Source organism: Tiliqua scincoides, chromosome 2, assembly GCF_035046505.1.
Source record: "Tiliqua scincoides isolate rTilSci1 chromosome 2, rTilSci1.hap2, whole genome shotgun sequence".
NCBI classification, from domain to species: domain Eukaryota; kingdom Metazoa; phylum Chordata; class Lepidosauria; order Squamata; family Scincidae; genus Tiliqua; species Tiliqua scincoides.
The window spans coordinates 249,964,817-249,990,219 of NC_089822.1; the positions used below are offsets into that span (position 1 = coordinate 249,964,817).

The 25,403-nt window shown below is 44.3% G+C and overlaps 1 protein-coding gene across 2 annotated transcripts; it reads left to right on the forward strand.

Annotated features, from left to right (window-relative positions):
* Positions 1-2,494: 2,494 nt before the first annotated feature.
* Positions 2,495-23,876, forward strand: LOC136641874 (E3 ubiquitin-protein ligase TRIM15-like). 2 transcript variants are annotated; one of them, XM_066617963.1, is made up of 7 exons: positions 2,495-2,960; positions 7,648-7,743; positions 8,430-8,657; positions 9,749-9,771; positions 10,556-10,671; positions 11,498-11,620; positions 23,716-23,876. In XM_066617963.1, exons 1-7 carry the CDS (start codon positions 2,556-2,558, stop codon positions 23,808-23,810), a joined length of 1,086 nt encoding a protein of 361 aa, XP_066474060.1. In that variant the 5' UTR covers positions 2,495-2,555; the 3' UTR covers positions 23,811-23,876. The 2 variants fall into 2 exon arrangements, with proteins under 2 accessions (XP_066474060.1, XP_066474059.1); XM_066617962.1 differs by lacking the exon at positions 23,716-23,876 and adding an exon at positions 12,654-15,950 and having other exon boundaries at positions 2,500-2,960.
* The last annotated feature ends 1,527 nt before the right edge of the window (positions 23,877-25,403 follow it).

Sequence of the window (25,403 nt, forward strand, 5' to 3'; positions counted from 1 at the left end):
TTTGGCGAAAGAGTCATGTAACAGCACCAGGCCAGGAGTGCAGTGGCTTTACTGTGGGTGCGGGCCACACCAAGTGACATGCACGGGGGGGGGGGCGTGTATGACACCACTACTGGCCAAAAAATTTTAAATCTTGGTATTTTTGAATAATGCCATCATGTTATGTGTCAGTTGATGTGTAATTTCATGCAGAATGCAATGAAACAAACCACATTTAAATATCTGTATTCTATCAAATGTTATAGCAAAAAAAAAAAAAAAAACAACCCCAGCAGGGCAGGACAATGACACATCACCAAGCCCACTGCTTGAGCATTGCTCTGCCCACTATATAGGAGGAGGTCCATCATAGGGAGAAGGTGGTGGTCTCCCGCACTAGGTGACACAAACGTTACCCTGCACATGCCCAATCTTGTCTGATCTTGGAAGCTAAGCAGGGTCAGGCCTGGTTAGTACTTGGATGGGAGACCACATTGCCAACCAAACCCTAATGACACTACTGCTGAAGCAGCATGGATAATGAGACTGGACGTTCCAAGGCTGGTGCTTGAGAATTGTGCATGGAACACAAAAGGCCTCATTTTGTGTGCTTTCTGTTTTCCTCAGCTGTTAACAGCAGTTTTCATTTAACAGGTGCTAGAGGAAGGTCTACCTACTACATTTCTGGCTGCTTTTAAAAACAGAGAAGTGGGATCAATAGCAGTGGGTAGAACACACATGTAAATTTGGACCTTTTTTCACTCCCTGGAAAACAGTACCACAAATGTTTTCTTAGCTACCTTTTCCTAAAAGGAGGCAAAACTGAGATCATCATCACCTACCTACTTTCCTCATCTCACATGAGTTACAGGGTCTGTTTGTGCTGCTCTTATCTGATTAGAACCCTCCACACCTGTGCTGCCCTAATCTACATTAACACATTGAATGAGCACTCAGACTGGTAAGAACACAAGAGGAGCCCTGCTGCATCAGCCGAAAGGTCCCTCTAGTTCAGACATGCCTCTGAAAAAATTCCCATCTGGAGCAGGAAGGCAACAGTTATACATGTGTTTGTTTACACCCCCACTGGATCTCAGTACTTCAGTACAGCAACCACTGGTTTGCCTTTTTTGTTTTTTAAATAGTGCTCTTATGCTGTTCAGAGCAGCCCAGGACAGACATTTACCCAGTGAAGCTATTCCTCCTACTAAGCCTCAGGCAAAATATGGTTAGAAAAAAAGGGGCTGTGTGCATTGCCATCTGGTTTAAACAGGCAACCTTATTCTTATTTAAATGGGATGTACACATGGGATCAAAAGGGAAACTTAGGGCCCTGATCCTATTCAACTTTTCAGCACTGATGCAGCCATGCCAATGGGGTGTGTGCTGCATCCTGAGGTGGGGGAGCAGTAACAGAAGCATCCTCAAGGTAAGGGAATATATATGTGTTCCTTTTGGGCTGCATTGCAGCTGCATTGGTGTTGGAAAGTTGGACAGGATTGGGTCCTTAGGCAGCAATTTTGTGCACACTTTCCTGAGAGTAAGCCCCTTTGAAGAAAGTGGGACTTATTTCTGAGTAGACAAACATAGGTTTCTACCCTAAATAAGTTTACAAAAGACTGAATTGGAAAGCAGACCCAGCATGGAATGGAAAATATTTCTTTGGTACAGTTGTCCGAAGTTCCCCTCAATATGAAGCAGACTTTGTGGAACAGTGGACTGTTGTACATTGATCTGTAAAGCTGTGGGTCTCATCAAACACTTCCCATTAATCATTTTATATGCAACTGGGGCAGAGCCGGCTTTAACAGATCCGGCCTGTTATATGTTGTTGCATAGGGGTGGGGTCTTCTCTCCAGAATCTTCTCTCCTGTAATTGCTCCTAAGTATGTCCTAGTGATGTTCAGTCAGACTTTACAGCAAAGCAAGCACCCAGCCCTAACCATTTTTACTCCACTCCACTGGGTTCAATGGGGTTTGATTTTTGATAAGCATGCATGCTTAATACTGTAGCCATACAGCTTTTATCCTAATGTAAGGATAATAAGGGCCCAATCCTATCCAACCTTCCAGCATCAATGCAGCCCTGAGGTAAGGGAATAAGCATTCCCTTATGTTGAGGAGGTCTTCATGACTGCCTCCCCAGGATACAGTGCATACCCTGTTGGCACAGTTTCATCAGCACTGGAAAGTTGGATAGGATCAGGCCCTTAGTCCTAGGGAATTCAATGGAGCATTGTAGATTTTCTCTCAAGCAAGCATTTCCTAGCACTTGCAACCCATGCCGTACAGATGCATCTAAGCTTGTCAAGGATCCCCTCCAAAACAAACACCCAGCACTGGCTTGCTGTGTAAATATTTGCATGTAAAGCTTTTCTTGGCCTAAGGTGACTAATCTGGTCTCCTGCCAACATCTGTTGCTAGTTAAAAACACTGGCACCCTTAGCAGGAAGTTGGGCCTGTTTGTCCCATCAGCCAATCAGAGAATGGAGAAGTGAAACTTTAATTTCCTGCTGCTGGCTGAGAGCAGGAAAGTGAAACTTTAACTCCTGTTGAGAGTCTTTCTGCAGATAGCCATGGCTAGCTTTCCTGGATGCACAGCTGCCGGTTCCCTCTGTCCAAAGGACTGGAATGACACATCCCCAGCCTGCAGGGGTGTCAACGATTGGCAAACTTGTGCTGCCCAGAATGGGGAAGGAGCTGAGGAAGATCTGACCCTCCCTCAGAGTGGCCCAGAGACCTCCCAGGAGGTGTGCAGCAGCAAGCAAATGCCAGGGAGGGAGCAAGCACAACTGATGGCATGGCTGAGATTGCAGGCGGCCAGAGAATCTGGGAAGGAGCCAATGTGTGACAAACACCAAGAGCCTCTGAAAGTCTTTTGCAAGGAGGATCGTGCCTTCCTTTGCCTTGTGTGCGACAAATCTAAGAAGCACCGAACTCACACCGTGCTCCCTGTGGAGGAAGCGGCCCAAGATTACAAGGTAAAGCGTTGACTTGTTGACCTTTAATTGGCTAAAGTCAGAGAGAGAGTTTTTTTTTTTAAACTCCAGTCTGGCAGTGCCTTTCATTTTACTGTAGTTCAATGGCTCTCATACCTTTAGCACAAGGACCCACTTTTTAGAATGAGAATCTGGCAGGACCCACTGGAAGTGATGTCATGACCGGAAGTGATCATCAAGCAGCATGATCATCAAGCAGAAATATTTTTAACAATCCTTGGTTGCAATCCTGCCCACGCTTACCCAGGAGTAAGTCCCATTTACTATCATTGTTAAAAGAATATACAGAGTAGCTTGTTAAAACTACAGGTCTGTAATATTTCCCCAAATGCAATCACATACTTTGGAAGCATCAAGCCTAATATATTAAAAATATATTGAAATGAATGGGGACGAACCTGAAGTTGGCTCACCACCCACCTAGTGGGTCCCAACCCACAGTTTGAGAAACACTGCTGTAGTTCATTCTCCTGTTCTCTGTCCTCTGTGCTCCAAACATGGATTAATTGTACTATGCCAGTGTTCTTTAACCTGTGAGTCGTGACCCCAAGCCTCATTTGGGGGGTTGCAGCAGCCTTTCAAAGGCTGTACAAGAGAGGACTTGGATCCAGTCTAATAACTGCCTCATCCAAATTGCATTCTTGATATAATCCTGCACAGCCGTTTCTAGCTGTCTGGCCCCACAGCTGCTAAGGCCCTACTCAGGCTGCAACTTCACAGGGTTGTTGTGAAGGCATGATATGGGGGAAATGGGGGGGGTGAGTGAAACAGTTCTCAGGAGGTGGGCGGAATCAGTGGTGGGTCCTCAGCCTCATAGTTGATTAATTGGGGTCCTGGCATGAATAAGGTTAAAAGCCACTTTAGTATGCTGTACAGTAATTATCATGGCTACCCCCCACCCCGCCCTTGTGGTTTCAAGAGGTTTCTGAGAATTTACAGATAGAGATCCCTGCCTCCCCCTTTACAGGACTATACTTTTCCCAGGCTTTGTGGAACAAGAGAATGATTGTCACTGCAGTTTAAGATTATGGTGTGGATATGCTTGTGAAGCGGGCATCTTTCCTGTGGAGTGTTCTCTCAAAACATACCCATTGGCCTCCACCCATTACAGCAAAAGTCTTCAATACAATGTGGGACCCATTTAAATTTCTTTTAAATACATGTCTGTCTTCCTTTTTTTTTTCTCTCTGGGGCAGACAGAGGTAAGAGAGGACAGCCAAGTGCCTGTATCTTTGTAATAGATATACTGTTATAGTATAGTAATAGATATACTCAAATAATGATAAAAATAATAATAGAAATAAAAATAGTTGCTTAGAAGAGGGGAATCTTGTTAGATTTAACTTGTCACACAGAAGATGGAGAGAAAATAGATAGCTGAACTTTCTTTTTCCACTTAGCTATTAAAGGTACAGGAGGCCAATTGTAGGCACACTCTCTCTTGTTTTCATTGTCAGGGCTCCTGAGAGTTGGCACTGGACCCAGGGCAAGTTGCTCGATTGCCCTCCCTTCCTAAATGTATTGGGGTCATAGAAGTGCATTGAAAGAGGATTAAAGCTGAAGTGGAAACATGGCCCTGGATAAGCTGAGATTGATGTACCCAAATTTATTTTGTAATAAATTTGTTTTTTTCAACTGTATACTTCGTTTTGTCATGGTCCAGGCCCCCTGGAAACTTGGGCCTTAGGAATTTTGCACCCCTGCTGCCCCTCTCCCCAAGCCTGCCAGGGTTTGTAGTGCTTTAAAACTTAAAGAAGGAAAATTATAGTAATTCTGCTTTAGTAACCCACCTTAACTCCAGGTTCAATTTTCTGGTCATCATGGACTAGTGTAGTCGCAACTCTAGAATGTTAGTAGAAACATTTATTTCCACCAGGTATTTGAAAATGGTCGTACTAATGATTATTTATTTTAAGTGGGATGGATATTTGGGCTGCTGTGTTTAGGATTAAAATTGCTGGGTTTTTAATCTGCACTTTCTGTGTGTTTAAATCTTAACTGTTTTATGGAAATCATGTTCTTATTTGCAAGCCACTTTGAGATGCATGGAGGTCTAGAAATCTTTAACTGGAAATCTTTTTTCAGTTTACACATTTTGCTGTGTGGATCCCATCTATCATCTCCCAAATGAGAAGTATTAAATAGGTTCTGACACTTTAATAAAGCCTCTCCTACCAGGTTGATGTTCATGGTTCTCTGCACCATTTTATCTTCACAACCACCCTGCGAGGTAGCTTGGGCTGACAGTGACTTGCCCAAGGGCACTTGGTGAGTTTCACGGCTGAGCAAGGATGAACTTGGGTATCCCGAATCAGTCCATCTTTCTGGTCACAAGTTCATGCTGGCTTCAGTGTGGACTCTGACCTTTGTGCAGCAAACATTCAGTGACTTTGTCAGAGCTTGGGCAATTTTAAACTTGGAATCTGTGAGAAATGGTTACACTAATTACCTTTGAAAGGCTTACTGTTCTTGTGGTGTGGATTTAAGGAGAGCAGGCTCCAAAGGATGGTGAGGTTAGGCATTTACCAGGGCAAAAGCAATCACCGGGCACTGTTCTTCTCACTTGACGCCCTGGCAGGTCAATGAGGATTCTCTGTTGGTGTGCTCCCCCTTTCAAGCACCTTGCCTGAGCACCCTTCCGAATGGTTGGCAACCTTTAGTCTCGAAAGACTATGGTATAAGTCTACAGCACCCAGTATTCCCAGGCGGTCTCCCATCCAAGTACTAACCAGGCCTGACCCTGCTTAGCTCCGAGATCAGACAAGATCCGGCATGTGCAGGGTGATCCTGGATCTGGAACCCTAGGACTGTACAGTTCATTGCTATGGTGATCCCAGAGACCCCTAACTGGGGGCTTGGGACTCACAAGGATTATCCCTGACCTAAGGTAGATTGCAGCAGTGGTATTACCCCATTAGTTTGCTTGTTTGGGGGTTATGTTCTTTTTTAAAAGGGAAGGAAAGATGGCAAGAGAAGATAACCAAGTGCAGAAGAGGCTTCTTGTGTGTCTAATACATACTTCAAGATGGTATAGTGGTTTGGGAGTTGGGCTTAGACCTGGAAGATCCAGGTTCAAATCTCTGCTCAGCCATGAAGCTTCCTAAGAGAAGCAAGTAGATGACTATATGTACTTTAAAAGTGGGTCCTTGTGTTGTAGTTTAGGGTGCAATCCTATGCACCAGGATTAAGTATCATTGCACATCACGCTTACTACTGTGCTGTTAGGTTAATCTATGAGCATGCAAGTTTTGCAGTTTCACAAAACGTTGTAGAACAGTGGTCTCAAACTTTTAGCACCAGGACCCACTTTTTAGAATGAGAATCTGGCAGGACCCACCGGAAGTGATGTCAAGACTGGAAGTGATATCATCAAGCAGGAAAATTTTTAGCAATCCTAGGCTGCAGTCCTACCCACACTTACCCAGGAGTAAGTCCCATTTACTATCATTGTTAAAAGCATATACATAGTAGCCTGTTAAAAGTACAGATCTCTAACATCTCCCCAAATGCAGTCACATACCATGGCAGCATCAAGTTTAATATATTAAAAATAAAATATTGAAATGAATGAGGATCCACCAGAAACTGACTCGCAACCCACCTATCCCAACCCACAGTTTGAGAAACAGTGTGTAGAGCGTTTTATCAAACTGATGTGACTGCATATTCTCATGCCACAAATATTCTGATTACTCCGTCTGTAACTAATTTTAATGTTTAAGGATTTGCGCCTATGGATGAAATACCTGTGATGTATGAAATGGGGTTTACTTTCTTCAAAAGATAGATGGAGAAATACTCAAGTCCATTGGTGAGTTGTGCCTCTTGAGCTGCTGATAGCCGAGCTCCTTGATGGACCCACAACGGTTATTCACAGCACAATCCTATGCAGTCTACTCAAATGTAAGCTCCATTGTGTCAAGTTGGGCTTACTCCCAGGAAAGTGTGCATAGGATTGCGCCCTAGGGAAGGATGCAGGTGCATGTAATGCCATGTGCTCTAATCCTAAGATTGAAAACACATTGAAAACTTGTTTCAGGGCTGAATTCTGGTGTGTATCAAGAGCTGATGTTCAAGACATAACTGATACTAAGGAGGCATCAAGACTACAGGTGTATGTACCACAACATAGAATGTGACCAAATACTGAGTCAGACTATTTGACTGTCTAGCCCTGTATTGTCTATTTTGACTGGCAGTAACTTTCTAAGATCTCAGACAAGGCTGTTTTCTAGCAGACCTGCTACCTCCACATCTCTTAACTGGGCAGCCTGAGGTGGATCAAATGTGCCTGCAGAATGGCTTGCAGTGGCTGATACTTAGATGGAGGGTTTTGTGAGTCCCTGACACAGTGTGGTAGTGTGTGTGCTATTTTAATTGGCCAGTAGCTTTCTTGAATGCTTCATTGGAAGGTGAGATATAAAATGCCTAGCACTTCCACCAGTGTGCAAAGAACTGTGCTGGATGGCTGCTTGTTCAAATGGTCTCATGGGATCAACACGGTTCAGGTCAGTGATTATAGCTCAAAATTTCTGTGCTAGTTGGAACACCTTCCAAGAGATCTTTCCTCCCACTCCTCTGCATTTCTGGTGTATCGCAACTGGCAGAAGCTGCCCTAAACAGCTGCCCAGCTAGTCACTTCTTTTTTTTCTTTTTTTTTTTTGCTCAGAAAGAAATTCAGATCCGTCTTGAGAGCCTGAAGATAGAAAGAAACACTGCCCAAGGATGGAAGCTGAGGCAAGAGAAGAAAACTGCAAAACTTCTGGTAGGTAACTATTCTCATACCTGAATAAGTGAAGAGTTATCTTTGGGGGGGGGGGGGAGGAGAGACCTCTCTGTCACAGAATGATTGATATGGGTTCTTTTGTTGTGGTGAGTGCTGCAAATTTTCTGTGGGACATCCCAAGCCTTGCCTCGCCCAACTACAGTTCCCAAGGTTCCTTGGGAAAAGTGAGTGAAAAACTAGTTCAGCAGTAGAGTAGACTCATAATGTTCTCTTGGACTGAAGATTATTTTTTAAAAGCTGCTATTAAACAATAAATAGAAAAATTAAATCTAAAATATTTCACTGTAGCTACCTTTATATTTTGTAATAAGCAAAGGAATTATTTAGTAACAAGCAAAGGAATTGTTTGATAACACAGGGTTTCAGCTCATAATGAGCCTACTCTCAGCTAGTTAAACCATTTTTGCCCAATATTGCATATATGCAACGGGGAACAAATGTTTACGCCTGTGGGCTGGGCAAAAATGAGTTAAATCATACAGTGGTCCACTAGAAGAAGGCAGAGATGCTTCCTTTATTGGAATGACATGAGAGATTTATCTTTTAAATAAATAAATATCATCTTCCCTTCATAACAACCCCTTCTGTCATGGTGCTCTACATTCCATTTTACATAACTCTCCCTGATCTGCCCCTTTGTCTCTTGTTTTATCCTTTTTCTGCAGGAAGAGCTAAGAGTTGAGAGGGAGAAGATTGTGCTAGACTTCCAGCATCTCCACCTCTTTCTACAGGAACAGGAGAACCTCCTCCTGGCTCATTTGAGTGAACTAGAAAAGAAAGTGCAGCAAATGCAGGAAGACAGTACCAAACTCTGTGATGCCTTTACCGGACTAGATGACCTTATCAGTGACTTGGAGGAGAATTGTCAACATCCTGCCAGTGAATTCTTGCAGGTGAGAATGTTGTTGTCTTGCATGGTGTTTTCAAGAGTCACTGCTTGAAGTAAAACAGTTTGTAGGGTGGTTGCACACAGGAAGAGTAATTGCTGTTCCAGATCCTTCTATGTTTAAGGAATTTCACAACCCAATCCAGTGTATGCTTACTCAGAAGGAAGTCCCATTATAGTCAGTGGGCATTACCCTCAAGTAAGTGTGACTAGGATTGCAGCCTTAAAGTTGCTGCACAGCTCTGAGGATAAGCTAACAATACTATCAGGAAGGTAAGAATGGGGTCTGGAGAACCCTGTGTGCAGATTTAGTGTGCAGATGTGTGACTGTGACTGAATAGGTGTGGGAGGAGGGTTGATGTACCTGTTTCTGGTTCACAATGAAGGGAAATCAGAATGTGAAAGGACAGGAGAAGTTGCCCCAAGGCTGGATAATGGAATGCAAATGCTCACAGGAGGATGTATAGGAGGGGGGGAAATGCAAATACAACCAGATGATATTGGAAAGCAAAGGAGGTTACATGCAATGGGGATAATATAGACAGGAGGTCACACAAATTAGATTATCTTTTTCCTTCTAGAGTGAGACTGGAAGGAACAGCATAGTCAGAGAGGCTTGATCAGATTTCTTCAGGAACTTCGCCTGTGGCTCAGAAAGGCAGTGTCCTGGTGTTGATTTTGTGTGTATGAATTTTGGGTGAAATAGTTCATCATGCCATGCTGGCATCCATTTGTGTTGGCCCATAAAGCTGGTGTTGTGTAAGCTGGCAGCCATATTTATACTGGCATTTATAAGGGCATGATATAGGCATTAATTAAAAAGAAGTAAAAATAAAAGGTTGATCCAAAATTAATGTAATATCTGTGCCTTCTAACGCCAGATGCGTTCTGTTTAAGGTTGTTGTACTGTGTTTTCTTCAGGCCCTGAGACCTGTGTGACACTATAGGTCACACAGTTTCAGAGTTTAAAAGTATACCTTTATGGAAAAGTGTCATGTTCTCCAGAGGAATGTTAAAAGGAAATGTCTCAGCAGATATGGTGTAATACTGTTTATATATTCACCATGTAATCAAAATTCTTCTCTTTGGTTTTCCCAGAATCTCAAGAAAACCTTAAGCTGGTATGGATTTTATTACTCTTCAGAGCTTGTAATGGTTGTGCGAGTGTGTATGAGAGAGAGAGAGTGAGAGACCGACCTTTCTGCTTCTTGGAGCACTGGATGCAGATAAGTTACCCTTGATCTGTATTAATCTGTAAATAAGAAGTTTTAAGTGAGAGAGCCCATAGAAAATCCCTCTGCCTATGCCCAGAGGTGCTCTTTGCGGTTTGAGTTTGAGCCCTGCCACTGAAATGAGTCTCCAGGACTGATCCCTGGTTCAGACATCTGCATCCATGAGTCTTTCCCTTGTGAAGACTCAAACCTGCTTTGAAAGCGCATGCACAGTGCACAAATGATGCAAAATTTGTGAACCAGCTGATTGTACAAACTCTCCCGTGATCTGCAGTCCTCCTGTAACAGGTGATTGCATGCGTCACTTAGGCGTGATTCAGTGCGAATAGGTGGTGTTGAACGTGTTTGCTTTTGAGGCTGAATTCTGTTAGGTGAGTTTCTTTAAGAAAAAAAATGCGCTGCCTTTCAACATGCATATCTCAAGGTATTTTGCACAGTGAAAATGTTATTGTGGACTTGAGTGTTTGGATCAAGCCTCTTAATTTCACCTGATTTAGTACTGCCACAGAATAAAGGGCCAATGCAGATCATGGTACAATCTGGCTGTACTTTTCATCCCCTTCCTGTCAAAACCCTGATGTCTTCCTTGTGTGAAAACATGCGTTCTGGGAAATCTGAGACAGGAGAAAGAGTTTGCTGCATTCCTTGATCTGAAGAGTCTGTTGTCTCCTAGGTGTGAAAAAGAACAGTTCCATTGGCCTGCGGAGAGTTCTCTTGATCTGGAAGAGAAGCTTATTGCAATTTCTCTGAAAAGTACTACTTTAACAGAAAACCTGGAAGCATTCAAAGGTACAAAAGATTTCAGGTAGGAGGTAGCACAAGTAGGCACACACATTGACACATCCTGAACAAGAAACTCTGGCAACTGGAATCCTCCTTTTCTTGCTAAAATGTTAGCTGAACACATAACAAGAAATGTCACTCTCTCCTCTAAACTAGGCTCTTCCAAACCCTGGCCCAGCAGCTGGATCTGGGGTTTGGGGAAAGCCCTTCACTCTGTGAGTGAAGCTTACCATTCTGCCTCTGCACTGCTTGTATTCTGAGTAGATCTGGGCACCAGGACATTCTGGCCAGTTGTGTCTGCCCAGATGTTCTATTGCACAGCCTTCCGGGACATTGGACAACAGGTGTGACTGCCCAGAGCATCCCATTACCCAGAACTACACGCAGCATGGAGGTGGAATGGTAAGCTCCAGTTCGAATGGGGGCTGCTTTTCTGTTGGACACTGGTTGTAAGTTTGGTTACTGCTTCTCTAAACCACAAGGGCTAGACCATGCTCTCTTTAAACAGAGAAGCTGAGCATCAGGATTCTGTACTAAATGGCCACAGGTCATACTTGACTCCTAGGTGCCCTACCTGAATGAATAAGGAAGATCACCCCTTTAAACAAACAAAAGTCTGGCAACCCTGCTTATTTCAGTCTTTGCAAACTCCCTTAGATTTCTGTTTGAAAGTTTAATGACTCTAAAATTGCCTCTCTCTTTTCTGAGATTGTTTTTAAGCACTAGTTGAAATAAGCTCATGAAAAATGTCTTTAAATATATGTAAATGTTTGGCAATATGACCTTAGTGTAGCAGAACAGCATAATCATTGCCTCTTTCTCTCTCATGCAGAAACACTGGCAGATGAACTAAAGAGAGAGAGGACAGGCTGGCTAAATGCTGTGGTGGGGGCAGACCATTCACAGGTCTCCAGGCCAGTGATGCATCTGGGTGCTCTAAGGATGTACACAAAAGGTGACACAAGTGGTTTGTTTTGTTTGGCTTACATGTTTGTATGCTTCAGTCTGTAACTCTAGTCTGCAGCTCTGGAACAGATAGCAGTTGCTGACTTGGTCCTTCAGAATAAGTGCATTTTCATACAAGAGGTGTCAATTGGGGTGCCCTTCACACACAGCCGCCACAAGAGCTGCTTTTTCCTGATGGAATCTCATGTAGCAAGGCAATACTTGTGAGCAACACCACACATGGGCAAGCCAAATGGATGTAGTCCCAAGTAAAACAGGCATAGGATTGCCTGATCTCGCCTGATCTCAGAAGCTAAGCAGCGTCAGGCCTGGTTAGTACTTGGATGGGAGACCACTTGGGAATACGGGGTGCTGTAGGCTTATACCATAGTCTTTCGAGACTGAAGTTTGCCAACCATTTATGCTTATATAAAGCCAGTTACATAAGAGAGAATTTGATTCCCCATTCCAAAGGGGACCCCCAGTTTAAAAAGAAACCCAAGGGAGAGAACAGCAAAACTACTTCTGGGAGGGACACTATATTGGGATAAATGGGGACAGTTCTGCTCCTGAGAGGGCTCACCTGGCCACTCTAGTGCCCAGAACCCCCACCCCGATTCGTCAGATGTTGCAAATCCTCCCCTGTCATGCCCTGGATGGACAGAGGGAGAAGATCATACTGCTGCTGTTGTCTGTCACCTGTTAGCTGGAGGAGGCCCGCTACATGGCTTGGCCCAGGGCCTCCAGCAATCTGGTGCTGGCCAAGTTAGATAAGCTTAGGCCCCTACTTATCTCAAGAAGAACCTCCACTTTAAGAACGGAAAGTAGCAAGACAGTGCTTTATCAGGCTGGTGCATGGCTCTAGTATTTCTATTGCAAGGTAACTTGGGAACCTGAAACTTAGAGGGGGAAAAACATTGCTGGCAGGCAGGCAGAGAGGAGAGGGCCTTGGAGCACCATCTCTTTCCGGAAGGGAAGCACAAACTCACTCTGGTCCCTTTTGAGTATTGTCTCTTAAATCTGTCTGTTTCTGCCTCCCCCAGCAAATGTGACTTTGGATCCGTGTACAGCACACCCCCAACTTATTGTGTCACTGGATTTGAAGCGTGTCACGCATAACGATCGAGTGGAGGTGATGCCTGACAACTGTGAGAGATTCGATACGGAGCTCTTTGTGTTGGGTTGTGAAGGATTCTGCTCAGGAAGGCACTGCTGGGTGGTGGATGTACAGCGAGGACAGAACTGGGCTATTGGAGTGGCCAGGCAGTCTGTGAAAAGAAAAGGCTACGTCACCCTCAGCCCTCAGCAAGGCATCTGGGCTGTGCAGCAGTGTTGGGGTCAATTCCAAGCACTTACTTCCCACTGGACTTCCCTCTCCCTGTTCAGAAAACCCAGAAGGATACAGGTGTCTGTAGACTACAAAAGAGGGTTGGTGGCCTTTTCTGATGCAGACCTGGATGCACCAGCCTTCAGTTTTCCACCTATCTCTTTCAATCATGAGAAAATCTACCCTTGGTTTTGGGTGGGGCCAGGATCTCAGCTTAGCATATGCCCCTGAGGATGCTTCCATGGGAACAAGTCCTCAGTGACTTGTTCCATGGGAACAAGTCCTCAGGCTTCACTGAGGCTTGTTTCCTGTGATCCCAAGGTCTATAACCTTGGAGGAATATCTTCTCCCTGATTGGAGAATATCTTCTCCAAGATCCCCTCCAAGGTCTATAACCTTAGAGGAATATCTTCTCCCTGATTGAGGTCTAATTGAACATGTAAAGTACAGTGCAGTGGCTATTACACATTGCTTTACAGAAGCTGCTTCAAGTGATGACAACTGGTTTGTATAAAGTGTGGGTGGAACAATTTTCCTGAGTGACTCTGCACCATCATCCTCTTAGTCTGTATTTTTTGCAGTGGTGTGCTAAGGTCATTGGGCCCCTGGGGCAGGAGATCTATTTTAATGGACCAAAGCCAGCTGTACTTGTTCTTGACCCATACAAGAAAGGTCACAGGAGCAAAACAAAATGGATTGTATTTGCATACCAGCCAGTTCTGTCTTATAACCATTCTGCTGTAATCCTATCACAAATCTACAAAATAAAGCCTAAAAAGAATATGGCAGCTACTACAGAATTCACATCCTTTATTTAAACACAAAAAGTTATGTTTCTAGCAATCATAGCTGCAGTAGGGGAGAGGAAGCCCTGAGAACCTGCCTGAGGAATTTCAGTCTAGAGGCAGAGATGGGAGAAAACAGTGATAACAAAACAAAAACGCATAACTCTGCTTTTTGCACTTCTACCTTTGGAAGACACTGAGATCTGTGAAAAATAAAACTTTCTTCCTGTTCCTAGTTCTAGGCCAGGGGTTTCAAACTCTTTTATTCAGCAGGTTGAATAGTATTCATGGCATCTGCTGAAGGCTGGAAAAGATAACATTAAACAATTGATGACCTAGTAACTCATTAGCAGGTTAGCAACAATAATTAGCTATATATATCTAGCAATAATTAGCAATAACAATTAGCAATAATTGTTGATAGCAAAGCCAGGACAGGAGTGTTAGTTAACCCTCATACTAAAGAGCTAACCATTGGACTCAGTCCAGGTGTAAATTAATGAAATCAAATTTCCTGTTGAAATTCCAATTCATTAATGTCGTGTTGGAATAATCTTTGAAGAATGGTGGCTTAAAGAGCAGCAGAGGATCTGGGGAGCTTGAAGTGTTCTCCGATTGGCAGAACAAGCAACTTGCTGAAGTTTAAGGAATGCCTGATAAAGAAAGACAATAGTGCAAAACACATTTAACTACCAAGAACAATGGGCTTGTAGGAGGGCTTCAGACTCAGGCCATGCAGCAAGAGAGATTTAACCTTCCCAGACCCACCATATATTTCTCTTCTCCCCCCCCCCCCCCGTGAATCACTGCCACAGCTGCTAGTTAGTACTCCCTTTAACATTAACAAGTACTCCCTTTAACATTAACAAGTCTTATTCCAAATAAAAATACACTGGATCGAGCTGCACAGCAGTAAAACTATACAGTTAGCAGTAAATCACATTTGACATGGTAAAAACTTACTTCTGAGTAATGCACAATTGGCCAGCATAACTTCATTTACCCAAGGGTTTTCCAAACTTTTTGACAGTAGGGCTCCCTAATGATGCTACATGCTGGAAAAATAAATGAATATATTTAAATATCAAACTAGTTTGATAGTCAGTCTGTGGAACTCCTTGCCACAGGATGTGGTGATGGTGCCTGGCCTAGGTGCCCTTAAAAGGGGATTGGACAGATTTTTAGAAAATAGTCTTTTACAGGTCACAAGCCATGATGTGTCATTAGAATGCCAGGTATAAGGGAGTGGCAACAGGATGCAGGTGTCTTGTTGTCTTGGGTGGTCCCAGAGGCATCCTGTGGGATGCAGGAGACTGAAGTAGATGGGCCTTTGGCCTGATCAGCAGGGCTCTTCTTGTGAGTAGACATACACAGGACTGGGCCCAAAGTTCCCAGGATCTCACAAAGCACCAAGCAGAAACCAAGCACATATTTAAATGATCACCTACTCTCCACCCCCCACCCCCCCAACACAAAGTAGATAAGCAGCAATAAATCTCTCACAGGGGCTAACCGTAAACAGGGCTAGTGCCTACACTGACCTGCAGTGCTGGCACTTGGTGTCACAAATGTACTATAAGGCACATCTGCGACACCCTGCAAGGAGTTCATGCTGGCAGTGGCCGAGCACCAGTTGGCACTTAGCTCCAGGTGGTGTCTGGCTGGCACTAGGCTAGGTAAGAGCTCTGGGCAGCAGCGAGGGCCTTGGGGGGTGGGGGAGGCATTCCAGGGCAGGCAGAGGAACCTGGGTGGGAGGGACTGAGAGAGCTCTACTCCGCCAGATCCTGAACTCCTTGTTGGGCCAAACCAAAAGTAGGCTTAACTTCAAGCCCTCATCAACTTTTTTTGTTCCTTTGGAACCACTAAGCTGCCCAATTTGGATTTCTTTTCTAAATGTTCTACAGCACCGGTATTCAGCCTTCTTTGTGCCATGACCCCAATGAATGTTTGAAATTGGGACCCTCTGTTGATCCTGTCCTCCCTCGTGGGACCCCATCTGTTCACCCCAGCCTCTGTTGCTGCCCACTTCCCATCCCCACAATGCCCTCCTAGCACTGTTCATGGTAATCAAATAATTCATTAAAGAGAGCAGAAAGAGTTACCCTGAAGCCTGGCACTAGTGACAGCTCTTTTAGCATCACGGATAACAACCTGAACAGGACCGGGACACTATCTCCTGTACCTGAAGGGGAATACCAGATGGCTTCTGTTTTTACCTGGTGGTGCTGTAGTCCAGGGGTGTCCACATCAGCTCTCTGCTGGGGGGGGGGGGGAGAATTAATTTGCATTTAAAATTTGAATAAATTTACATAATATAAGTACTAGATGGCTTCTGTTTTTACCTGGTGGTGATGTAGTCCAGGGGTGTCCACATCAGCTCTCTGCTGGGGGGGGGGGGGGAAGAATTAATTTGCATTTAAAATTTGAATAAATTTACATAAGTTTACATAAGTAATATAAGTACTAGATGGCTTCTGTTTTTACCTGGTGGTGCTCTAGTCCAGGGGTGTCCACATCAGCTCTCTGCTGGGGGGGGGGGGGGGAGAATTAATTTACATTTAAAATTTGAATAAATTTACATAAGTAATATAAGTACCAGATGGTTTCTGTTTTTACCTGGTGGTGTTCTAGTCCAGGGGTGTCCACATCAGCTCTCTGCCGGGGGGGGGGGGGGAAGAATTAATTTAAATTTAAAATTTGAATAAATTTACATAAGTTTACATAAGTAATATAAGTTAATGAATATATTAAAGATGAACTTATATGAACGAATGAAGGTCTTGCAATAGCTCAAGGCCTATAAAAGGCCTGGCACAAAGCAAGGCTGGCCTTTGCTGCATCACAGACGTGAAAGAGAAAGAAGTGGAGGGAGCTCTCATCCCACAGCTCACACGAGAGGTCAAACAGTCGCCCTCACGCTGAGAGAAGTTGTGTTGGGCCAGTGCGGGCTTCAACAAATCTCTGGAGGACCAGAGGCTCATTGGAGACTGGGGGCTCCCTGAGGGCCACATTGAGAGGCCTCAAGGGCCACAAGTGGCCCCAGGGCCGGGGTTTGGGCACCCCTGCTCTAGTCCAACAGTCTTCAATCTTTTTCATTCCTGTAATTTGCAGTAACATCATCAGGGTCCTGACCCCAAAGTTGAAAAACATTGTTCTACATAAAGAAGAGTCTTGTATCTTTCAAAACAACTACCTCATTTAAAGGAGATGCTCTCAACAATCTTCCCACCAAAAGTTTCTTTTAGGGAAAGTTACACTTGCTGCCTCCTACGATGCCCTGTTACACAACACACCATTTCCTTTTAATGTAATTACTGTCACAATGAAAAATAAGAAACCCCTTATCCTCTCTGGATTGCAACTGAATAAGAAACTGTAAAGTAAAGGGCTTTTTCTGAATTTGGAAGTCGCCCCTTGGGTAGAACTTACCCAACCCAATTGGTAAAGCAACAGCCTTTTATCAATAACACTTAAGCAGCACTAATCTCCAGAAAGCAAACAGAATCAATAGCATTCTTATGCCTCTTTTGTTACCAAGACTAGACTATACCTTCCCTTTCAGATTCTTTCCAACGTAGTCTCCACATTTGAAGGAAGTTCGCCCTTTGGAAAGCATTGGTTTGTGTCTGATTTGCTTTGCATTGTTCCCCTAGCAAGCATGGTGAAACAGATTCCCCAATGGCTCAGTAACATTTACATCCCTAATCAGGTCCTATCACACAATATCAAATCCAGAGTCACCTGTCCACTGGCTGGCTCCATGACTAGCTGCTCTAAAGCACAGTCATTTACCATGTCAAGAAATCTAGACTTTCCTTCATGACCAGTGAATGAATTCTCTTTCATGACAGAGCATGAAGCTGATGCGAGGATAACTGAAGTCTCCCATGATTACAACCCAGTCTCATTGATTCCTCCCTAATTTTTCTTCATCTCAAGGTCCCTTTCAGGTTTTTGATCTGGAGGACAATAACATATCCCCACTATTATATCACTCCTTGGGTCTGGTATGTTAATCCACAGCGATTCTATAATGCATTTGGACCCCCCTTCAATCTCTACCAGATTCTAACCATTATTTGACATAGATGACCACCCTGCCTCCAATACACCCCTCTGTCCCTCCTAAAAAGCTTACAGCCTGAGACTGTGGTATCCCACTGGTTCTCTGCATTCCACCAGGTTTCTGTTATGCCCACTGAATCAATGTTTTCCCTCGCCACCAAATATTCCAGTTTTCCCATCCTTGCTCAGAGACATCAGGCACTTGCATAAAAGCACGTATATACCGTGTCCACCAAAAGGACTGCTTGTTTGTGCCTTTATCCCTGCAGCCACTCATTCTGCTGGACCAGCTATCACATCCCATCAGGTTTCCACTCCTAATTCCTACTCTGTCATTTTCATGTTGTTCTCTAACCTCTCCACCCTCATCCCTATGAAATGAGGAGTCCTGAATTGAATGCCATTCGGCTCCTATTGACTTTCCTCCAGGGGTCTGTTTAAAAGCTTCTCTGCCACCTTTTAAACATCATGTGCCAGCAGTCTGGTTCATTTTGGTTCAAGTGAAGTCCATTCCACTTGTACAGTTCCCACTTGTCCCAAAACATTCCCCAGTGCCTAATGAATCTGAACCCCTCCTTCTGACATCACTGCCTCATTCACACATTGAGACCCCTGAGCTCCACCTGCCTAGCTGGCCCTGCGCATAGACCAGGTAGTATTTTTGAAAATGCTACCTTTGGTGTCCTGGCTTTCTACCTAGTAGCTGAAATTTGGCCTCTGTTACCACCTGGCTACATTTCTCCACATCATCAGTGCTGACATGTAGCACAATTGCTACCTCCTTCCCAGCATTTTCTGCTAGCCTATCTACACGAGATGCGATGTCTGCAACCTTTGCACCAGCCAGGCAAGTCACAATATGGTCTTCACATCTGTCTCAGACCCTCTCTTCTATGTTCCTAACTGTAGAATCCCACACTGTAAATAGCTGCTGACCTCCCCATCCCCTGAAGAGCATCCTTTGTACGACTGGATACAGGCTCATCACCTGAAGAAGGAGTCCCCAGAGGGAGGTTGTTTCTTTTCCAAAATGATGTTCTTCAATCCTGAGACTTCCTTCCCTGGCAGTTGAGGAGCTGCAGGTCTGAGGCTGGGAGGACACCTTTACGTCCTTTGAATATGAAGGAATGAGGCACTGTGGTCCCTCTCTGCCTGACTCTGCTTCTCCAGGTGAGAAACCAAGGGTTTGAAGGAACAAATCTGGAGAGAGAACCTGGGAGCCTGGAGCTCTTTGTGCCAAGCACACACCCATAACCTATGTCAAGAGGTATATACAGGTGGGACCTTGGTATTCACTAATTTGACTTACCACTGATACTAGAGTCCACCTTTAAATGCCTTGTAACAATGAAAAAATCACCAAAATCCAATTTCTTACCTTCACACTATTAAACCCGCACTGGTTGCAAGCTTCTAAGGGGTTAAATATAGCTTTAAAGACTCACTTCTGGGTTTCTTACTCTTCCATTTTTGCCCCGGAATGCATCGGTATAGACACTATACCTCATTCAGCCATTAGATGGAATAATGCAATCTAATGGAATGAAATTATTCCATTAGATTCCATTTTTCAACCCATCTAGTGACTGAATGAGGCATAGCTTCCATACCAATGCATTCTGAGGGGAGAATGGAAGAGCAAAAAACCTGGAATTGGGTCTGTTTTTCCACTGATCTGGTTTCCACCGTCTTCATCCACTGGGGGTTCCAGAACAGAACCCCCAGAGGATAACGAGGCACAACCCGTAGTCATTTATATCCCAGTGCAAAACACTGGATAGCCCCCACCCTGCTGCTGGTTGTCCGATTGTATAGCTCTGTGTATTTGTTTTAGGTTTATCAGGAAAGATTAGTTTAATTGGGCCTCTCCTCAAGGGCAGTGTTTGGGGCCTGGCTTCCTTACCCTGCTGCTTAAACTTGCACAGATGCTTACCTCATTATCTTCTCTTACCTTCCAACGATTGTAACTGGTCCTAAAATGCATACTTCTCGCGGGAACTGAACTTGTGTCATGTGTTCTCACGGGAACTGCTGGTTTTGGGAACTGCTGGTCATGGGAAGATAGATGAGCTGTCAGACCTACTGGAAGGAGGAAAAGGTAAAAAATGTAAAATTTTGACTGCAGGATTTCTGTAAGGCATCTCAAGCTTCCTAGGAGTCCTAAGAAGAATTAGCATCTACTAAGTGGCCAAACTGGCACTGTTTAAAGTAGTGCTCCTCTTATAGTTAGCAGACAGAGAGCACACAACCGTCCCTTTTCACGCCAGCATAGTGTCTTTTCCAGTGGCTGTTATTGCAGTGACTTCCGCATCTTTTTTTAGATTGTGTGCTCTCTGGGAACAGGGAATAATTCATCAATTTTGCTATATAAGCTGCTTTGTGAACTACTTTTGTTGAAAAGCGGTATATAAACATCTTAATAATTTAAGACAGTGTTTCTCAAACTGTGGGTCGGGACCCACTGGGTGGGTCATGAGTCAATTTCAGGTGGGAACCCATTCATTTCAATATTTTATTTTTAGTATATTAGACTTAATGCTACTGTGGTATGTGACTGCATTTGGGTGACCTGTACTTTTAACAGGCTACTATGTATATGCTTTTAACAATGATAGTCAATGGGACTTACTCCTGGGTAAGTGTGGGTAGGATTGCAGCCTAGGATAGTTAAAAAATTTTCCTGCTTGATGATGTCACTTCCAGTCATGACATCACTTTCTGGTGGGTCCTGACAGATTCTCATTCTAAAAAGTGGGTCCCGGTGCTAAACATTTGAGAACCACTGATTTAAGAGATTTGTTCACCCTTTTGTGTTCCATAATGATCACTATTAATGAGCTATTTCAGCCAAACAAATTATTTCCTCAAGAGCACTGCCTTCTTACAAAAGGCAAAAGAATTCAACTTAACACCATGGTATAAGGAGTATCTTGTGTGAAAAACTCAACTACTATCAAGTGCTGAACCTCTTTGGATAATCTAGCCCCCTTGACTCTCAGCAAATGTTAACTGCCAAAATATTTACTCAAAGGGAAAAACAACAGGCTCTTCAAATTAGTATTAAGGGCCTTTCTCTCTAAAGCTGCACAACTTGCGGCCCACCAAGTCAAACACCTGCCAGCCATGTATGCTAAGGGCACCCACTGCATGTTTGCCTTTTCCTACTGATCCTGCAGCCATGTGGGGATGCTCAGATCACGACCTGGACCACAACATGAAAGGGGCTTCAGCCTTTTCCTATTACCATTGCCTCAATCTGGCTACCATTTCCCACAGGTTGAAAGCTCCCATTCGCATCAGTTGGAACATGGTTGGTTGGCAACCTTCAGTCTCAAAAGACTATGGTATAAGCCTACAGCACCCGGTATTCCCAGGCGGTCTCCCATCCAAGTACTAACCAGGCCTGACCCTGCTTAGCTTCCAAGATCAGAAAAGATCTGGCATGTGCAGGGTAACAGTTGCTGCATATCTCTGGGGGAAATAGCAGTGGGATGGGTAAGCAGAGAGATCTAAATCGCAGATGGGTAAAAAGACCAAGCGTCAACTATGTCATCAGGTCTAAATTACTTGCTCAGGCTCTAAAGCAGTGATTTTCAGACTTCCCCCCCCCAAAAAAAAAAAAATTTCATGGCATACTGATGATGCTAAAATTGTCAAAGCATGCTATAGGTTTTTTGACAATTGATTAGGCACACCACACTGCAGATGGGAACTCACATCTCTCAATGGACCCGCTAATAAATGACCCTTCACCTGCAGTGGGAACCCTTCGGGGCCTGACTTTGCTCCGTGATGTTGCTCATGGCCCAGGGTGCTTTTGCCCAGTTTCAGCTGGTGTGCTAGTTGCACCCATTCCTGTCTCATAATATTTGGCCATAATATTTCCATTTCCATCAGCTGCCATTATCTAGATCCCAAATGTTTTCCACAGTACAAACAGTCCTCCGGCACTCTCAGCTCAATACCTTTGAAGGTTTGCATTACGTTTTTTAAAGTAATATTCCTCCGAGAATATACAGCAAGTTTTCGTTCAAAGTCAGAATTGTTCTCTAGATTCTGTACTGGATTCTTGACAGAATTCACTGGATTCTGGACCCTAAAAAAATTGAGAATCAGTGTGTATAATGAATTGCTGCACAAACACATCTGAAGACAAAAAGTAAAGATCTGAAGTCCCTTCCCCGCCCCCCCTTTTAATTTCTTTCATTTCCCTTTAGATGCTATCCATCTTCATGGACCGATTCTGGGCTTCTCAGAGTGGGAGAACCCACTTTGTCAGCAAGCTAGCTAACCTTCAGGCCTCCTGCTGGAAAGGATCTTTGTGTAAAAGTGTCAAACATAAAGCCAGGGCCAGCCCCAGTCATTCTGTTGTCTAAAGCAGAAAGTCACTAGAGTATAACAGCAGCCTTGCTAGATCAAGCCAAAATTCCACCTTGCCCACCATTCTGTTTCCCACAATGGCCAATCAGAAGCCCAGAAGCCCACTAGCATGGCAGGAAGATAGCAGCCCTCCCCCAATATAGTTTCCCCTCCCGTGTCACTTCTGTGGTCCAAAGAGACTGTGACAATGATTGAGAATCAAGTTTCAGGGAACTTGCTGCAGAGAATGGCACCTCATTTGACAGAACAGCTGGTGGTGCAGCCACAACAAAACTAAAGAGCAAAGCCAAGAAGTGGAGCTGGTAAAATCTTGAAAATAGATGTTGATCTAGGGCCTAGGCCCATAGCATTTATTTAAGGGAATGTGGAGAAAGAGTCAAGTTGTCCCGGGGGGGGGGGGGAGGAGAGAAGAGAATGGGTGAAATTGCACAAAGTACAAAAAGTTTGTCTCTAACTCTGACCCACATCTGAGAATGGGATACTGCCACTAACCAATGAAAAATGTATACAAGGTCCAGGGTTGGAGCACAGTATTTGCAGGTTCTTTTTTCCCCTCCCTCACATCTATACCCCTCACCTCTCTGCTTCCCTCCATCCTTCACTCCATTTCCCTGCTCCTTTTATCCTCTTCAGTGGTCAACAAGACCAGATTAACAAACTGATGTCTTCATTGAGCTATCCATGCTGTAGTGGAATAGCGGAAGATCTGGCAAGGAGGTAGAATGTGGTGTCTGCAGTGGCCCCTTTAAGAATTAAGGCCTGGGCTTTCAGCAAAGGGTGTGCTGCACAGCTGCAGCCACTGAAGGCAAGAAGGCTCTCAGGCATAAAAGCACCTGCTGAAGGGAGAGTTTGGTGTGGGTTGTAGAAGGAGTGCAGGTTGGAGAGGAGACTGGTTGACTTGGCTTTTTGACTTTGGATTGTGACTTGGACACTGACTGATTTGACTGACTTACCTGGAATCTGACCTTGGACTGTGACTTGGCTTATTGACTTTGGACTTTGCCCTGGATACTCTGACTGACTTTGTGACTAACAGTCTGCTGGAGACACTGGAGTTTGGTGTGTGGCTGCTGTGCCCAAGGCCTGCTGAGGATCAAGGGTCTGCTGTAGTGGCGGGAGGCTGCTGGCAGGAGAGAGGACCTCTGCAGGTTGAACAGGCGAGCTACCCTGGAGGTGGGGTCCAGCAGGACTGCAGGGCAGAACCAGGGTCATTTGTTGAGGGAAGGAAGGGGAGCTAATTTGCTTAAAGTGGGCATAATTTTCCAGGCACAGCTTGGACTGGGAATCTGACAAGACACATGCCCTAAAAGATTTAGAGCACAATTCATCAGTAAGTTCTACCCATAACAGTTCCTGTTTATTTCAGTGAGGCATATGTAACCTCTACTTTCTCTCTACTTTCTGAAAGATGCACCCAAAGGCCAGATTTCTGTCATCATCTTGTCCCTACCATAGCTTTCTTAATCAGCTGCTGGATGTGGCTTCCTTACCTCTTTGTAGAGGGAGAAGCCCAAGCAAAAGCGTGGTTCATCTTAAGCTGTCTTGCAGGAGGCGTAGCTGAAGAAGATATGTCCCTCAAGATGCTTTTCAAGTCCTTGAAAGAAAAACCAATCAAAAACAATTTGAAAGACTCTCAAGAATAACTGAGCAAACAAAGACTATTCCTGTCCCTTCTAGATTCTTAGGCTTTTATTTTACTGTATTTTTATGTCTGTATTTTTTTATGTTATATTGTACACCACTTTGAGCTTTGGGAAAAGTGGTAAATAAATCAAATTGACATATTGTAAACCTGATGAAATAGTATTTTCTTATTCATAACCAATAATGCCCTTCTCTGAGACCTTCAACAGTTGCTCAGTTGGCATTAATACAGAGCTAGACAGGCCAGTGATCTGAATGACAGGCAGTTTCATGTGCTCAGTGTGTGCCTATGGACAAGTTCTGACACTGCAGCTACCCAGAAACCCACTGCAAATGTCCACCTGAAGAAATTGTGTTCCAGGCTGCTGCAATATCTCCTCCATTTTTCCAATCCGTGTACTGAGGAAGGCAATCTTCCCAGAAGAGCAACTAGCACTGGACTTCTGCTCCTCTTCCATCTCTTTCTGCAGCGCTTTCAGCTGGTCAAGAATGAGACCCTTCTGTTTTTCTTCAAACTTGTGCAGTTGCTCAAATTCTGACACAACTAACTCAATTTCATCTTCAAGCCTCCCCTGCCATTGAAAAAGGACAAAACAGATAAGATCAGAGCCAAGCTTTGAGGTCAACCATAATCAGGAAGCATTTTCATTTCATGCCTTCATAAAAAAGAAACAAGATCTACTTGTTTTAAAATAAGGTCCTTCCTCAGGAACAGTTCATACAACTGACCACCACTGAAAATCATGGTGATGTAATAGTCTGAAAATTAACTGTGGCACTTGTTCTATGATGGCTTATTCACACTTGCCAATCACCATGTCATCAACATGCATATGTGAACAGCTTTCCCCTTTCAATATGTACAGTTGGCATCCTTCAGTCTCGGAAGACTATGGTGTCACGCTCTAAATGGTGGTTCTGGAACAGAGTGTCCTTTCCAGTGCGCGAAGCCTGGGTAAAGTAGGTATGGAGGATAGGCTGTTACCCATGCAGCAAATCCCCCCTCTCCACGTCGCTGAAATGGTCCAATGGAAAGGCAGGGGCCAATACGGTTGATTCCAGCAGCATCGCAGGAGTTGCCAGAAGGTGACTGTGTTCAGCCATGAACTGCCTCAGGGACTCTGGCTCCGGATTTTGCCTCGAGGTTGACTCCTGAAGCCTTTTCCATAACTGGATGTAGCCACAAGGCAGTGGAGGTTTGGGATCAGAGTTTTCCTTCTCTCAGATGAGCTGCCTTCCCAGGCTGACGAGCCCCATCTACCCGGTGGCTGTTTAGTCGCCTCTTACGACAAGTACAGCCAAATAGAGGGCCTATTCTTATCCCCCAGCCCCCAGGGGCAATATGTACACATGTTTGTCATCCTCATGTAGAGACCTCTGACTTTTGGAGAAAAAGCACACACAGTTGAGAACTGTGCTCACCAATTATGCAGAATCCCTATACAGAAGCTTACAGAAAGGGGGCCAGATAATTGTGGTTAAAGGTGATCCAATTCAAGCAATACCTTGCACTTTCAACTTGTTAGGGACCAGAGCATTAATGAAAGTCAAAAATGGATGAATGTCAAAGCACAGTCATCTTATATTAGCTT